The 17,819-nt window shown below is 37.3% G+C and overlaps 1 protein-coding gene across 3 annotated transcripts in view; it reads left to right on the top strand.

Moving 5' to 3' along the window:
- The window catches only part of ELP2 (elongator acetyltransferase complex subunit 2), a 44,242-nt gene extending 27,032 nt beyond the window's left edge, over window positions 1-17,210 (top strand). For all 3 annotated transcript variants that reach the window (XM_060119758.1, XM_060119759.1, XM_060119760.1), the window contains 8 exons: window positions 170-265; window positions 421-478; window positions 1,094-1,166; window positions 10,315-10,507; window positions 11,908-12,029; window positions 13,545-13,678; window positions 14,435-14,548; window positions 16,648-17,210. In XM_060119758.1, coding sequence (XP_059975741.1) covers window positions 170-265; window positions 421-478; window positions 1,094-1,166; window positions 10,315-10,507; window positions 11,908-12,029; window positions 13,545-13,678; window positions 14,435-14,548; window positions 16,648-16,804 — 947 coding nt within the window. In that variant the 3' untranslated portion in view covers window positions 16,805-17,210. The remainder of the gene's footprint in view (window positions 1-169; window positions 266-420; window positions 479-1,093; window positions 1,167-10,314; window positions 10,508-11,907; window positions 12,030-13,544; window positions 13,679-14,434; window positions 14,549-16,647) is intronic.
- Window positions 17,211-17,819: the final 609 nt, after the last annotated feature.

Raw genomic sequence — 17,819 nt, forward strand, 5'->3', positions numbered from 1 at the left:
ACCAGAGTAGTGGAAATACGCTTGGCTTTGCCATCACGCGGATACAGCGTTGAATTACACTGCCTTCAGGTACCACTATTTTCTAACTAGTGGCCTTAATATTGGGACATGTGCAGGAGACATAAAGTTGGTGACTACATTCATGATGTTGATGTTTGTTTTAAACTAGGAGATATAGCTTCTCAGCCTTCTGATGAAGAGGAGCTGTTAACTAGTACCGGTTTCGAATATCACCAGGTGGCCTTTCAACCCTCCATACTTACTGGTAAGAAAAGGCAAACAGATGGTTTGCTTGAATCATTAGTACAGTACACATAGTATGGGGTCTGTCACCACTGACCTAAATAAGTGCTGCAGAATTCACTTGTTTATCAGCATGAAAGTGGAAAAATTAATTGCAATGCTATAAATTTATTGTAGAACCTCCCACTGAGGATCATCTTCTGCAAAATACTTTGTGGCCTGAAGTTCAAAAACTGTAAGTTAAATTGTACTTAGCTCTTTAGTCTGATTCGATCATAACTTGTGATGCCCCCTTCCCAACCAATTTGATTTTCTCCTTTGCTTTCCTCTTTCCTACATTTTCCCCCCTGCTGTAAACATCTCTTGATGGCCTTCATAAGGGGTGAAAATCAAACTTCACATAGATATTTATATTGCTATATATTATATTTACTAGATTTATTGGTCTTGATTTTTAAAGTAGAGAGACATAACACTATTTTTTTTCCTTTTTAAAAAAAGTTTTAAGTTTTGTTATTCTCTTGGTCTTTTTTTTCCTACAATGTTTCCCTATCAGGACCTTTCTATGGTTTGTTATTTATGGTAGTGGCTGGCTGGTGGTGAAAACTTGTATTTTAATCTAGTTGTTTGAATAAGTTGTATTACTACTAGGAAGTTGGCATTTTTCTCCAGTCTCTGCTTTTACTCCAAATATTTACCTAGACAAAAGTACAATGTTTCTTAAAAGAACTGTGTGTTAGCTGGAGAGATTGATTTCTTCTCTCATTTAAAAATTTTGCAGCACAAGAATAGGTACATTTACTAATTACCTACTTACAGGGGTCATCCATTTTCTCTTTTTTAATTTTAGATACGGACATGGTTATGAAATATTTTGTGTTGCTTGTAGCAATTCAAAGACACTGCTTGCCTCAGCTTGTAAGGTAGGGCATTTTACTTTTTTATTCTACTTGGTCACAGGTTATTTGAGTCATCAGGCTCCTGCAAGCTTAGTAGTGATGGAGGCAGAATTTGACACGAAAGGCCACAGGTGCCTGATTTTTCTGAATCTTGCTTTCTCCGTCTCTTTTCCATTCTGTCCCATCAGAAGCTTGCAGTTGCCTTTTAAATCTGTTTCAGCTGCACATTTTTGTTCTTAAATACTTGGTTTGAGCCGATTTATGCCCCTACTCAGAAACTATTTAATCAGGTATCTTAAAATGAGAGCTAAAAATGTGGTAACATAAATTTTTAGTAATGGGAGTCCTGGAGACAGAGGGGAACGAGAAGGTGAAACCCCGCACCATGTACGCCATCTGACCATGTCTTGAGGACACTGTGGATGCTGACCTAAGTGAGTAGAGTCCCTTGGCCCTTGCCACGGTGAGGCAGGGTGGTGGCCAGCTCAGTGAGCCAGCAGCACGTGACACTGCTGAATGGTGCATCTCAGACCTCTGCCTGGGAGAATGATCTTGAAATTGCTATTCAGTATTTATCTATATACTGTGGAGGATTGTGTGAAAGGTCTGAGACCTACACATTCCCCTAAATTTCCTAAAATTTATTTACTGGTTTTAACTAAGAAAATTAATTAATTTATCTGTTTTAAGCATGATGATGAGAGCTGCCCACCCGGATGGGCACCTACGGGGTTTTTTTGTTTTGGGGGTTTTTTGGTATGTTTGTTTTTTGTCCCTGCTCTTGCTGTGGTTCCTTGCTACGGGCCTGTATTGAGGGACATCCTAAGCAATAATTGTTGTGCTCCTTCTGCCCCACCCCCCTTGTTTGTTGTCCTCTTTGTGAGGGTGGTACTGAGAGGGTGGTACTTCCTTCCGTTAATACAAGGGCCTTTGGAAAGAACAGGGCATAAGTAGCAAGAATAACTGTGCTTCTGCTGAGCAGCTAATTTGTGTCTTAGGGCACTGTCAATCACATAATTGATTATTTTCTCCTTTTCAAGTTGGTTCACTTGTAACAAGTATGTGCATTTCTTTTTTGAACTAAGATTTTTAGCTGCTTTATTTAGGTATCATTAGCGTGCTGTCAACTGCATGTTGAAAGTGAACAATTTGATAAATTTTGACATGTTGATACCTGTGAAATCATCACTACAATCAAGATAGTGAACATGCCATCAGCCCCCCAGATTTCCTCTGCCCCATCCCTCGTAAACCACTAATCTGCTTTTTATCGTGATAGAGTAGTTTACATTTTCTAAATTTTTGTATAAATGGAGTCATATAGTATGCACTCTTTTTCATCTGGCTTTTTTCATTTAGCAAAATAATTTGAGATTCATCCATGTTGTTGCATGTATCAGTTGGTCATTTTTTTTTCTGCATAGTCTTCCCTTTTACAGATATACTGCAATTTGTTGATCCATTCACTTATTAATGGACATTTGGGTGATTTCCAGTTTTTGGCTTTTATTAATAAAGCAGTTATGAACATTTGTGTACAAGTTTTTACATGGATATATGCTTTCATTTCTCTTGAGTAAATACATATGAGTGGAATTGCTGGGTATATGGTAGATGTATAAATTTTTAAGAAATTGACAAACTACTTTCCAAAGTGGTTGTACCATTTTACAATCCCACTAGCAATATATGAGAGTTCCAGTTGCTCCACGCCCTCACCAGTGTGTGGTATTGTCAATCTTTTTAACATTAGCCATTCTGATAGGTTTGTAATATCTCATTGTGCCTGTAATTTGCATTTCCCTAATGATTAATGATGTTGAACAGCTTTTCATGTGCTAATTTTCCAACTGTATGTCTTCTTTGATGAAGTATCTGTTCAAAACTTTTGCCCAGTTCTTTATTGTATTGTTTTCTTATAACTGACTTTTGAAAAGCTCTTTATAGACACTGGATACTACTTTATCAGATATACGCTATGTAGGTAGTTTTCCGCAGTGACTTTTCCTTCATTTTCCTAACAATGTTTTTCAAAGAGCAGAAGTTGTATGTTTTGGTGAAGTCTAATTTATCAATTTTTTTCTGTATTGGGTTGGTGCTTCTAATGTAGTATCTAAGAAATCTTTGCCTGGGACTTCCCTGGTGGTCCAGTGGTTAAGACTTCACACTCCCACTGCAGGGGGAGTGGGCTTGATCCCTGGTCAGGGAACTAAGATCCCGCATGCTGTGCAGAGCGGCCAAAAAAGAAAAAGGAAAGAAAGAAATCTTTGCCTGACTCAAGATCTTCTGCCACATTTTGTTCTAGGAGTTTTATAGATTTTAAGTTTTATGTTTAGACCTATGATACATCTTCTATTAATTCTTCCTGTTGTATGGAGTATATATTACAGTTGATTTTTTTTGCATGTGAATATCCAGTTGTTCCGTCATCATTTGTTGAAAAGACTATCCCTTCACCTCGTACCTCTTGCGTCTTTGTCAAAATTAGCTGTCCATATATGTTGGGGTCTATTTCTAGACTCTATTTTGTCCTGTTCATCTTTCTGTTTTCCTTTCCTGTTTTGATGCCAGTGCCACAGTCTCTTTAACAACTATAGCTTTTTATACTGTGTCTCGAAACCAGGACGTAATTGTCTTCTAACTCTCTTCTCACTTTTCAAATGTATTTTGGCTATTCTAGGTTCTTTACTTTTCCACATGAATTTTATAATCAGCTTGACAGTTTCTACAAAAGTATGTGCTGGAATTTTGATGGGGGTTGCATTGAATCTATAGATTAATTGTGGAAGAATTTTAACAATATTGAGTCTTGACACATAAATGCAGTATGCCTCTCATTTATTTAGATCTTTAATTTCTCTCAGGGTTTTTTTTTTTTTTTAGTAAGCCTTTTATTTTGGAATAATTGTATATTTAACGAAAGTTGCAGAGATAGTACCTAGAATACCATTATACCTCCTACCCAATTTTCCCCAGTGTTAACATCTTAATATTATCAGGAATATTTTGTACTTTTCAGTGTCAGGTCTTACACATACTTCGTCAGATTTATCCTTATTTCATATATTTTATGTCTGATTGTTCGTTGCTCACATAAGGAAATGCAGTTGCTTTTTGTAATCAGTCTTTTATCCTGCAACTTGCTAAACTTATTCTTATAGCTTTATTGTAGATATTGGATTTTCCATATAGATGCTTATGTTGCCTGTGAATAAAGAAAACTTTACTTCTTCCTTTCCCATATAGATGTCTTAACGTTGACTAGACGTTGTAACATCAGAAGTCCTCACCTTATTCCTCATCTCAGCAACAAAATACTTAGTTTTTGTCCATTAAGCATTATGCTTGCTGTGGATTGTTTTTTATGACTCTTCTTTATCAGGTTGCAAAATCTCCCTGCGGTTCCTAGTTTGCAGAGGGTTTTTATCAGGATGTTAGGTTTTGTCAAATGTTTTTTCTTTATCTCTTAACATGATCATGTGTTTTTCCCATTTTAGTTTATTAATATGGTGAATTACATGGATTGATTTTTCAAATGATGAACCAACTTTGCATTCCTGGAACCAAACCCCAAATGCTTATATTATATATATATATTTTTTTCAATTATTCTTTTTATTGAGGTATAACTGACATATATAACATTATATTAGTTTCAGGTGTACAACATAGTGATTCAATATTTGTATACATTGTGAAGTGATCACCACAATAAGTCTAGCTAACATCCATCATCATACATAGTTACAAGTAATATTTTTTTCTTGTGCTGAGGCCTTTTTAAGATTTCAGCAACTTTCAAATACGCAGTGCAATATTAACTGTAATCACCATACTGTATGTTACATCCCTCTGACTTAGCTATTTATAGCTGGATGTTTGTACGTTTTGACTCCCTTCATCCATTTCACCTATCCCCCAGCCTTGGCTTCTGGCATCTCCCAATCCATTCTCTGTATGTCTATAAGCTTGGTGGGTTTTTTATTGTTGCTGTTTTTATTTTTATTTATTTATTTTTTATGTATTTATTTTTTATTTTTTTAATTTTTGAACAGGGAGCAAAAATAGTTTACTTAATAGATTTAAATGGGCTTTACATGTCGCAATGATTTTATCTAAAAAACACTGCAGCTTGAGGTTGGGGTTGACTGAATCCTTTCATGATATACATCTCTTTTTTTTTTGTATTAGTTTCTGCTTTATAACAAAGTGAATCAGTTATACATATACAAGGGATATGGGAACAGATGTTGCTGTTTTTAGATTCTGCTTATAAGTGAGATCGTACAGTATTTGTCTTTGTCTGACTTATTTCACTTAGCACAATGCCCACAAGGTCTATCCATGTTGTCACAAATGGAAATATTTCGTTGTTTTTTTTTTTGTTTTTTTTTTTTTTTTTTTGCGGTACGCGGGCCTCTCACTGTTGTGGCCTCTCCCGTTGCAGAGCACAGGCTCCGGACGCGCAGGCTCAGGGGCCATGGCTCATGGGCCCAGTCACTCCGCGGCACGTGGGACCCTTCCCGGACCAGGGCACGAACCCGCGTCCCCTGCATCGGCAGGCGGACTCTCAACCACTGTGCCACCAGGGAAGCCCTCATTGTTTTTTATGGCTGAATACTCTTCCACCATTGTGTGTGTGTCTGTCCATTTTCTTTATCCATTGATCCATTTTCTTTATCCATTTGATGGACACTTAGGTTGTTTCCATATGTTGGCTATCATAAATAATGCTGCAGTGAACATGGGGGTACACATATCTTTTCAAGTTGGTGTTTTTATTTTCTTTGGGTAAATACCCAAAAGTGGAATTGCTGGATCATATGTTAATTCCAGTTTTAATTTTTTGAGGAACCTCCATACTGTTTTTCATCATGGCTGCACCAGTTTACATTTCCACCAGCAAGGCACAGGGTTCCCTTTTCCCCATATCCTCTACAGCACTTATTCCTTGTCTTTTTGATGATAGCCATTCTAATGAGTGTAAGGTGATAGATATCTCATTGTCATTTTGATTTGCATTACCCTTATGATTAGTGATATTGAGCATCTTTTCATGTTTCTGTTGGCCATGTGTATGTCTTCTTTGGAAAAATGTCTATTCAGGTCCTTTGCCTATTTTTTATTTATTTATTTAATTTTGTTTTATATTTTGCTATTCAGATGTATGTGTTTTTATATAGTTTTTATATTAACCTCTTATCAGATGATTTGCAAACATTTTCTCCCATTCAGTAGGTTGCCTTTTCATTTTGTTGATGATTTCTTATATTTTTATATATTGTTGGATTCAATTTGCTAAAATTTTGTTTAAAACTTTCATATATAGTATGTGAGAGACATTGCTGTGTAGCTTTCTTTCCTTGTAATGGCTTCATCTGGTTTTGGTATCACAGTAATATTAGCCTCATAGAAATATTTCCTCCTTTGCAATCTTCTAGAAGAGTTTGTGAAGAATTGGTATTTCCTTTTTTAAATATTTGGTAGAATTTCCCAGTGAAGCAAACTGACCTTGAGTTATCTTTGTGGGAAGGTTTTTAACTACCTATAATTTTTTAAATAGATACAGGGCTATTTCATTCAAGGTATCTAATTTTTCATGGGTGTACTTTGATGGTTTGTGTCTTTCAGGAAATTTGTCCCTTTTATCTGATTTGTCATATTTGTTGGCATAAAGTTGTTTATAGTATTCCCGTTTGATCCTTTTATTACCTGAAGAATCCCTGGTGATGTTACCTTTCTTATTCCTGTTATTGGCAATTTGTCTCTTTTCTCTCATACCCTCTTTTTTTTTTTTTTTGGTGGGAGAGAATTCTGGGAATTGACCAGGAAATTAATGAGTTTATGATTTTATTAATATTTTCAGAGAACAAGCTTTTGGTTTATTTATTTATTTTATTTATTTTGATTTACTTTTGGCTGCATTGGGTCTTTGTTGCTGCATACGGGCTTTCTCTAGTTGCGACGAACGGGAGCTACACTTTATTGTGGTGCGCTGGCTTCTCACTGTGGTGGCTTCTCTTGTTGTGGAGCACAGGCTCTAGGTGCACAGGCTTCAGTAGTTGTGGCACGTGGGCTCAGTATTTGTGGCTCACAGGCTGTAGAGCACAGGCTCAGTAGTTGTGGCACACGGGTTTAGTTGCTCCACAGCATGTGGGATCCTCCTGGACCAGGGCTTGAACCGTGTCCCCTGCATTGGCAGGCATATTCTTAACCACTGCACTACCAGGGAAGTCCTCATTTCTTTTTCTGTCTCTAATAAGGTTAAAACTGAGGTCACTGATTCTAGATCTTTCTTTCCTAATATAGGTGTTAAGTGCTATAAGTTTTCCTCTAAGTATTGCTTTCGAGGCATTCTGCAAATTTTGATACGTTGTGTTTTCATTTTCATTCAATTAAAAACACTTTCTAATTTCTCTTTATTTTATTTTTTAACTTAGGTTATTTTGAAATGTATTAGTTTCCATATACTGAGTGTTTTTCAGATATCTTTATGTTATTGATTTCTAATTTAAGTTTATTTTGTTCAGAAAACATAGTATGACTTCAATCCTTTGAAATTTAATCTTGGTAAATTTCCATGTTCTTTTGAGAAGAATTTGGATTCTGTTTCTTTTGGGTCGAGTGTTCTGAAAATATGAATTACATTGGTTGACTGTATTGTCTCTTTATTCTTTTGGTTCTATCGTGAATGGCATTTTGAAATCTCTGACTATAATTGTGGACTTGTCTTTTAATCCTTATAGTTCCTTTAGTTTGTACTTTATGTATTTTGAAGTTCTGTTTTTAGATCCTAAACATTTATGATTGTTATTTTCTCTTGATTAACTGACTAGTTTATTATTATGCAATGAACCTCTTTACTTCTGGTAATATTTTCTGCTCTGAAGTCTACTTTCTCTGATGTTAGTATAGCCACTCCATGTTTCCTTTGAGTAGTGCTTGAATTATGTATCTTTTTGTATCATTTTACTTTAAGCTGTTTGTTTCCTTTTATTTCAAGTGGGTTTCTTGGAGACAGCATATAATTGGGTTTTGCTGTTTTTCTCATCTTGATAATCTTTCATTTTAATAGGGGTGCTTATTAGATCATTTGTATTTGATGTAATAATTGATATGATAGATTAACTCCTATCGTCTTGCTATTTGTTTTCTATTTGATCTATCTGTTCTTTGATCCATTATACTTATTTTGGATTAAGTGATTCCTTTTTATGATTCCATTTTATTTCTTTTGTTTTGTTTAGTAGATATAACTCTTTGTTATTTTACACTATATATCTTTAATTTACCACAGTTTACCATCAAGTAATATTGCACTATTTGTGTACGAGAACATAAGTATACTTTCATTTCCTTCTACTTTGTGGTATTGTTTTTGTACATTTTACTTCTTCACAGAAATCCCACAATATTATTTATGCTTTAACAGTTAATTATCCCTAAAGAGATTTAAATAATAAAAAAATTTTTATCAGATATTATTTTCCTGCTGCCTACAGGATATTCTTAACATTCCTCATAATGCAGTTCTGCTGGTCAGGAATTTTTTCAGCTTTTTGCCTGTCTGAAAAGGATCTATTTCTCCTTCATTTTTTAACAGTATTAGTGGTGGCTAAAGAATTGTTGGTTTTCCCTTAGGTACTTTAAAAATGTTGCTCCATTTTCCTCTGACTTGCATTGTTTTGGATGAGAAGCCCACTGTCATTTTTCTTTGTTACTTAGTAATGTTCTTTTTTCCTCCAACTGCAATTTTATATTTTTCACTGGTTTTAAACAATTTGAGTACTGTTGGTATAGTTTTCTTTGTGTTTCTTGTGCTTGGGTTTTATTGAACGTCTTAGATCTGTAGGTTTGTTGTTTTCATTGAATTTGGACATTTTTTTGGCCATTATCTTTTAAAGTATTTTTTTCTTATCCTTTTGCAGACCGTAGTTATACCTATGTTTGGCTGCTTGACGTTGTCATTGAGTTCAGTGATTGTTGTTTTCTTTTTTCTTTTTCTTTTTTTCCTACTCTGTGATTCATTTTGTATTTTAGGTATCAGTGTTCTTTGTTGCCAGATATCTAATATTTTGGAGTGCCATTATTTCGTGTATTTTGTCTGATCTTTTAGTTTTTTTCACATAAGAGAGTAAATCTGGTCCCTGTTACTCCATATTGACCAGAAGTGAAAGTTTCTAAACTACTAATTACACAGTTAATACACAGATGTATTCTTCTTGTAAAATATTAAAGTAGTATGGAAGGTCCTCAAAAAATTAAAAATAGAACTATACCATATGATCCAGCACTTCTTCTTTTGGCTGTTTATCTAAAGGAAATGAAAACATTAATTTAATAAAGATATATGTACCTCTATGTTCATTGTAGCATTATTTACAATAGCCAAGATACGGAAGCAACTTAAGTGCCCATTGATAGAGGAATGGATAAGGAAGGGGTGGGGTGTGTGTGTGTGTGTGTGTGTGTGTGAGTGATGGAATATTACTCAGCTTTAAAAAAGAAGAATGAAATCTTGACATTTGTGGCAAAATGGATGGACCTGGAGGGTATTGTGCTGAGTGAAATGAGTAAATAAGTTAGAGAAAGACAGACACCAAATGATTTCACTTATATATGGAATCTAAAAAACAAAACAAATGAACAAACAAAACAGAAACAGATTCATAGGTACAGGGAATAGACAGGGTGTTTTCGGCAGGGTGAAGGGATGACTGAAGTAGGGGTTTAAGAGGTATAAACTTTCAGTTATAAAATAAATAAGTCACAGGGATGTAAGGTACCCATAGGGGATATAGTCAATAATATGGTAACAACTTTGTATGATGATGGATAGTAACTAGACTTTCTGTGGTGATCATTTCATAATGTATAAAAATATTGAACCACTATGTCATACACCTGAAACTAATATAATATTGTATGTTAAATATAACTCAATTTTTAAAATTCTGATTTCAGTGCCAGTCTCTAATTATTCATTTCTAATTCCAGTCTCTCTCTTCTCAGAAGTTACACCTGGTTATAGTATTTATAGTATTTTCTCAGAAGTTGTTTTTTTTTTTTACACAGATACATAAAAAATACCATAGAAACAATATATTATTTTGAAAAATGTTTTCAGTTTATTTCACTTTAATTGCTTTATTGTTTCATCTCTGTCCTATAGGCAGCTAAGAAAGAGCATGCAGCTATCATTCTTTGGAACACTGCATCTTGGAAACAGGTGCAGAATTTAATTTTCCACAGTTTGACTGTCACACAGATGGCCTTCTCTCCTGATGACAAGTTCTTACTAGCTGTTTCCAGAGATCGGACCTGGTCACTGTGGAAAAGGCAGGACACAATCTCACCTGAGTTAGGTAAAACAGCTGCTGGTTGGGAAGATTATTAGTGAAACAGTTATGTCCATTTACCTACTTTGAGCAGCTATTGTGTAAAGAGAAATAGAAATGATAACAGGGTGAAGGGCAGAGTCTGGTTGTTGTGAGTCTTTCAAAGTTTTGTGATAACTGAGGAAGACTTGACCTTCCTTGTAAGGATGATATGTGTTCAGACATCTCAGTTAAAGAAACATAAAAATCTACATGTAGAAAATTTGGATTTCGCAGATGGTTACAGAATGCCACCATAAAACCAAATGGATGATATATACTGAGGATTTTATGGGACAGGAATAATGAATATACAGTTAAATTATGAAACTCAGAAGGACCATTGTCTTTACCATCCACCTGCCCACCTCTGTCACAGTGATAATTGGGAGGGGTGTTTTAGGCCTCCATTTGTGAATAACATGACCCCTGGGCAAAATGTTAACACACCTACCTGCATTCTACTTTGGATCTGGCATAAATTGAAAAAAAAAAAAAAAAAAAAAAGGAAAAGGAAAAAAAGCTTCATGTGATTGCAGCAGTAGCCTAATCTTATTCTTCCAGTTTCATTGAGTAGGGAAAATCTAGAGAGCGTTTAAAGTACTTTGTGTTGTTTAATCCTGTTTTTAATTTTTCCATTGATAAAACCTACTGCAATTTGATCTTATGATATTTTTAGTCCTTTGGGTTTTTTGTGTTGAGAATACCAGGGACTATGACACATACTGAGCAGTATGTGTTGTAACAGACTGATTTCATTTGCAACTAGTGATTTCCTAACATGGAACTTTTACTTTTTTAAAAAAGTTAAAGTGATATTATACTAATAACAAATCTTTTAATTTGTTATATCTTTATGGATTGTGGATTAATAGATACAGTAGTCTACCCTCCATACACAGTTATGTCTTTTAGGTTTAGTCCCTATGAGGTCTAGAAGTTAGTCACCCTACACTTAAAATACTGCAAGGGAAGAGATTTTTTTTAAGTTCGTTTTTTTTTTTTTATTTACATTATTTAAGGGTTCATTAGTCTTTTTTTCCATAGCTTAATACACAGATCTGGCTACTTCCTGAGTTAAGTTTAAATTTCATCAGGCTTCTTCCATAAGCATAAATTGAACATTTAGTTAAGTGTCCAGAAGATGTTTGTCATCAGTCACTAGAGAGTGACTAGTCAGTATAAAAGCATTTCCTACTAGAAAAATAACTGTATGCACATAGCCTTCTGGTGAGGGATCAGCTGCCTGGCCTTGGTCGGTTGCCAAAGTCTGTGTATATAAATTGATTGTTAAATTACATGTTGTATATGGCATTTAAACATAGCTTTCTAACAGGTAAAAAACAGCTTTCTCCACTTTGTGACTAGTGCATATGTGTTTCTTTCAGACCCAGTTTTCAGTCTCTTTGCCTTCACTAACAAAATCACTGCTGTGCACAGTAGAATTATTTGGTCTTGTGATTGGAGTCCTGATGGCAAGTATTTCTTCACTGGAAGTCGGGACAAAAAGGTAATTTTTTTTTTAACTTAATATTTTTTCAAATGTAAAATAATAATATTACAGGTGTGTTTGGATAAAAAACACATAATCCTAATTTTCTGATACATCTTTTAAAAATCAGTTTATGTATTTCCTTCTGTGTTTTTCATATGCATACATAAAAAGGCTTTTCTTACTTGTTAAATTCTATAAATACATGTCTCTGAAATATCAAATAAGAGAAGGCCCTTCAGACACATGACTATCAGATGGCCCCAGTAGGAGAAAAGTAGTAAATGAAATGGGTCAAGACTAAGAAAGTAGGAGAGCAGGAGTGGATGGAGGGACATAGGGAAAGACAGCTTCTGCTTTTCTTTTTTGTACTTTTGTGAATTTAAAATTCTTTCTATAATGAATGATTATTACCTTTTCACTCAGTGAAGGAGGCGGGGTGTGTGCCTGTGTGTGTCACGAGCTGTGAAAAAAATCAGAACAAGTTAGCTAGCAGTAGGTTCTTGACCATGACCCTCGCCCTGGCCTCTGGGAAATGTTCCCCTGGCCTCTGGTCTTTCCTCTGTTTTCATGCTCTTTAAAGCATCCTTTCCTTTTTCGGCACTTCCTGCAGACCAGAGGTGCTGAGGCACTTGAGCGTTCCTCTCCTGCCCTCTCCAGTCACAGTCATGGTACAAGTTACAGAAGCAGAGGACTAACGCAGCATGTTGTCACTCAGTGAAACGCTGAAATGTTAGCCTCTGAAGTGCTTTCTCTCAGACCTTTGCTTCTGTCATTCGCCTATTCATTTCTTCCCCGGCATTTGTCTTCCTACTCTCTGCTAGCTGCTCAGGCAGCAGGACTGCTTCTGCCTTCCACAGTCAGGCCCGGTAGCAGATGGTCCAGCTGTGGCTGTCACACTTAGGTCAAGGCTGAAACGGACAAGGCATCATCCGCCGTGCAGTCTCAGAAATGCACTCCTGCTTGCTTGGGCGGAGCCCCTCTGCTCAGAATCTTGCTTCACTTGCCTCTCCCATTTCTTTGTGACCATTCACACCCTTCTGAGGAATGAGCTTCCAGGAAAGCCTCAGTTCTAATGCGGTGTATCATCAAGGTGAGGGCCTCCCGAGTGAGCTGAGCTGATTTCATGAGCAGTGGGTGGTGTAGAAGAAGAGCCAGGGACTTGGTTGCTTTCATGCATTTTGTGGTAATTTCTTGGGGTGGTGCACGAGCACCTTGAGGACATGGTGGACAGAATCTCACTGGATCAGAACTGGTTTCCTGAGTATAAAGAGCAGGCTAAACACCCCTCGTCTCTGGGTGAGGACAGTCATCTTTGGACCAGCACAGTTGGGCAGTTGAGGTCTCAGAGACATGTATCTGCTACATGGTGGCTTCTCTGTGATGCTTGAAATGCTCAGAAGTCCTGGAACACAAATGAAAATGATGCATTTTTTAAAATGTCAGCGTCCTCTGTGCCATTGAAACGCTCTAATACATTGCTAGAAACCTTGCAAAGAGAAAGTTTTACAGAGTTTGATCTCTCTGTGTTAGGTGGTTGTCTGGGGTGAGTGCGACTCCAGCGATGACTCCACTGAGCACAGCATCGGCCCCTGCTCCTCCGTTCTGGACGTGGGCGGAGCTGTGACTGCCGTCGGTGTCTGCCCAGTACTTAACCTTTCCCAACGGTCAGTCTCTGTGGGGGGCTTCATCTTATGTTTTCTTGAAGAAGACCACTTCGTTTCTCGATGTGTAGCCCTCTTATACTTTAATCTTTGGGTTCTCTTAGCTTCCAAGTTAACTATTTTTTTTATAATGCTTATGTTTCTCATAGGATTTCTTTTTTGTTTTTAACACGATTTTATTTTATCTTATCTTTCTGTTCAACCCCTATTTATTTATTTGTTAGTTTGTTTGTTTGGCTGCACCACGTGGCATGTGGGATCCTAGTTCCCAGACCAGGGATCCAACCCAGGCTCCCCCCCGCCCCGCCCAGTGGAAGCTCAGAGCCCCAAACACTGGACCACCATGGAACTCCCCTCATAAGAATTGCTAAATTGATAGAGCTTGATGATATTCAGCGTGGTGAAATAGGGATTGGGAGTGTGGCTCAAAGGTTCTTATTCCACCACATTTAGGACTGTGGTGCTTTCTCTGTAACAAGTATCTTCGGTAGAACAAGGGTCTCTCCTGCCAGCCAGGGAGACACTGGCTCATGGGCCTTGCCCGCAGAGGGCAGAGGTAAAACTGTGAGCATCCTCGATGGAGAGGAGGCTCTGAGCGCACGGTAGAGCAGTGCACTGGATCCTGGGCCCGAATTTTAAACAGAGTCCTTTGTAAGCCAGAGACAGTTGGGAGCACTGAAGAACTACTTTAGATTGGTGATGGCGATAACAGAAGTTCATGCTAAATTAATCACCGTCTTTCCCTTCCCTTAAAAACAGATACGTTGTTGCAGTAGGATTAGAGTGTGGAAAGATTTGTTTATATTCTTGGAAAAAGACTGATCAAGTTCCAGAAATAAATGACTGGAGGCACTGTGTAGAAACAAGTCAAAGGTATTTCCTTCCTGTTTTTGCTTCCATCAGATTAGATAAATATCATGGAGTCTTTAGCAGCAAATCTTATGTCACATTTGCATGGAGAGAAACACAAATCTGTTCGTGGTGCTTACTGCTAATTTGTACCTCTGTGTTTTGTGACAGTCTCTTGAAGTTGACGTTTGTTACTATACTGCACTTGCTTTTTAAAAGTTTATTTGACCAAATTGCTTGTTTGCATGATACTGTGTTTACAGACAACGCATTGGAGATGAAAGTGATTTTCATAATGATGAGTTTCAGAATTTGACTAAGTAGAATCTTAGTAAAATTTAATTCAAAATGTTGGTGGTTTTTTGGAAATATTATAGATTGTGTTTGGTAGCCGAATCTCATGTTTGAACACTTCAGCTCACATCCTGAAATGGAGTAAACCGTCAAGTGCCCCTCAAAGCCCTGTGACCAGCCTTCAGGCAGAGTAAGTGCTTCTGAGCCTCGTGCCCTGGGCGTGGGCCTTTACCACCTGAGCTGCTCAGAGCACCTGCTGTTTACAGCCTTCTCCTCATCTACCTGCTTAGGCAGTAGGGAACACTTTTTAATCTACTTCTTTACCCGTTTCATTAATTAAAAATGACTAACTTTCAAAAAGTCATTAATGTCATTCTGTGTTAGATTTGTTTTAGGATTCTTCAACCTTCATGTATTTAAATTATCCAAAATATAACTTCAAATACAATTCCAAACAACAGCATCATGAGGAATGTCATTGGCTTGATGCTGAGAGACATATTGTACAAGATGTACCTTCCAGGGGAGTTTGTCTCCTTACCGGCAAAGCATGTTAATGCTCATGATAATTGTATTTATTTAAATGTGTTTAAAATGAGATCTGCTTTATTACTGCTGTCCTCATGGGTTCTCTCCCACCTCTCTGATGCTGGGTTTAGTTGTTGAAACAGTTCATGCTATTGGCTTACTGAAGAGAGAGGTATCCAATGAAATTCCATGTTTCGGTCACTAGAAGTTTCCTCTCTTCCTGGCCTCTCCTCCTCTTCTTTTCCTTCCTTTCACTTTGCCCTACCCATGATGCTTGGTCTGCCTCTGCCTAGTACCCAGACCACTTCTGTGGCCCAAATGTGGAACAGTGGCAAGAAGCCCCTCAGAAAGTATGGGCAGGGAACATGTACAGAATTTGAGTTTTTCATTTAAAAATTTTTTAGTCATTATGGTGACTTTGGATTTGCAAGAACTAATTCCTGGCTTACATTACCTTCCTTACCTTACCTTACCCTTACCCTTTCATCACTTCGAGGCTATACTTCATTCTTTTGATCCTGAGAGTGCGTTGGTGACAGGGACTCTCAGAGTCTGCAAGTATAATTTGTGAGCTCAGGATTATTTTCAGTGTTTACTGCTTTAAGACTTGCACCTTATTCACCTTATTCCGTTTTGGTTTGGAGGACTAGTTTGCAGGTTAAATTTATAGAGGATATTATATTTCATAGAGATTTATTAATAATCTATGTTTGGTAGCATCCTAGGTCAGCCATGGGGACGGGGGCTGGGGGCAGTGCGTTAATATGAACATTTTGGCCAGGGTCGTGCAGTTACAGGTCACATTGGAGACCAAGGTTCTTTCACTGGGTAGTTTATTAAATCTTTCACTGTCTTTCCTTACCCAGCAGTAAATAATGAGAGTAAGCATCCATTCAAGTTACAGGGATGTCAGAAGATCAAATAATGTAGAATATGTTGCAAAGTTGGAATTCTTTAGAAAAGAAGCACATTTAGTAATGTTACCTGAAAGACTGATTTTAATAGTTAAAGTTGATGGTTAAAGCAAAATTTGACATAAATGCATTGTCTATTTCTTCCTCTTTTTGGTGGTGTCCTTGGTCATTAAGTAAAATGTTTTCAAGGCTAACATAAAATTGCTAAAATATTAGTGATGAGATTTTAAAACCTGTACATTTAGATGGTCAGGTTTTGACTTCTGTTTATGTTAACAACACTAATAGGAAGAGCATACTAATTGAATTAATCTGCAGGTGAGCGCCCAGGAAAATATTTCATAGTCACAGCATACATTCATTTCATGATTTCTCTCTTTGTTTTAGCCAAAGTCATACACTTGCTATCAAAAAATTATGCTGGAAGAACTGTAATGGAAAAACTGAACAGAATGAAGCAGAAGGCACTGAATGGTTACACTTTGCAAGTTGTGGTGAAGATCACACTGTGAAGATACACAGAGTTAACAGATGTGCACTGTAAAGGACTTAATGACTGCAAGCATATACTCGTTGGTGTCTTAAAAATATTTATCATGTAAATAGATAACCTTTCTTTACCTCATAATTTCATTGCATTTCATGCTTAAGACCTATGGCAGTAGTCCTTATGTGAGTCTCAGACCCTTTGAAATATGATGAAAGCTACAGACACTTTTCTCAAAATGTTTATATACACACAGTCTCAGAACCTTGCCCATACTTTCAGGGATTCAGACCTGTATCTGTGTGTCCCAGATTGAGAGCCTCTATTCTTTCTTTTTTCATGACCAAATTTGCCTAATTTTGTGTCATTTCGGGCCTTCTCTTTTCAAATGTTTGGGATGTTTCATTATTTACTACCCTCCTCTGAGGGAGAGCCTCGAAAATAAAAAGAGATAAAACCCAGATTACTCAATTTTTATTTTAACAGTTTTTTGTAAATACGCAGACCACACAAAGTGTGGTCTTGACCCCTCCCTCCCAGTACACACCAACCATTCTAGGAATTTGGCAGGTTGTGAGTTTGAACTGTAGTCGGTCCCTTCTCTTATTCTTTAAAAGTACATAGATTCTTCCTTCAGAGTTTGACTTAAAGTGCTTAAAGTAACTGAGAGATATAGGGGCTGGAAAGTAGCGTCTGAACCACGTGAATTTCTGTGAAGTTGCAAGGATGAGTCACAAGAGGAAGGATGAAGTCATGAGCGTGAAGGATGTGCCCCAGGGAGAGGGCGCGATGGGAGCAGAGGGCAGAAGAACACACCAGAAAGACAGTGTTGGGTGTGCCTGCCGAGCTTTGGGAGGCTGCCCACGAGAGCTGAGCACTTGGGAGTTGGGTGGAGAGAGGTTAAGAGAGGGTGTGGGAGAGCCTTCGAAGACTGGTGGGAGGGCCAGGCCTCTCCTGACCCTGTGGGCACATGCGCCACCTGGCAGATTGCCACTTTGCACACTGTATGTGGTAAACAGCTGGAAGGAGGGAGGCGAGGATTTTCTTGGTGGGGGTTTATGCTATTATCTAA

The sequence above is a fragment of the Mesoplodon densirostris genome, chromosome 15 (genome assembly GCF_025265405.1).
Source record: "Mesoplodon densirostris isolate mMesDen1 chromosome 15, mMesDen1 primary haplotype, whole genome shotgun sequence".
Classification (NCBI taxonomy): Eukaryota; Metazoa; Chordata; class Mammalia; order Artiodactyla; family Ziphiidae; genus Mesoplodon; species Mesoplodon densirostris.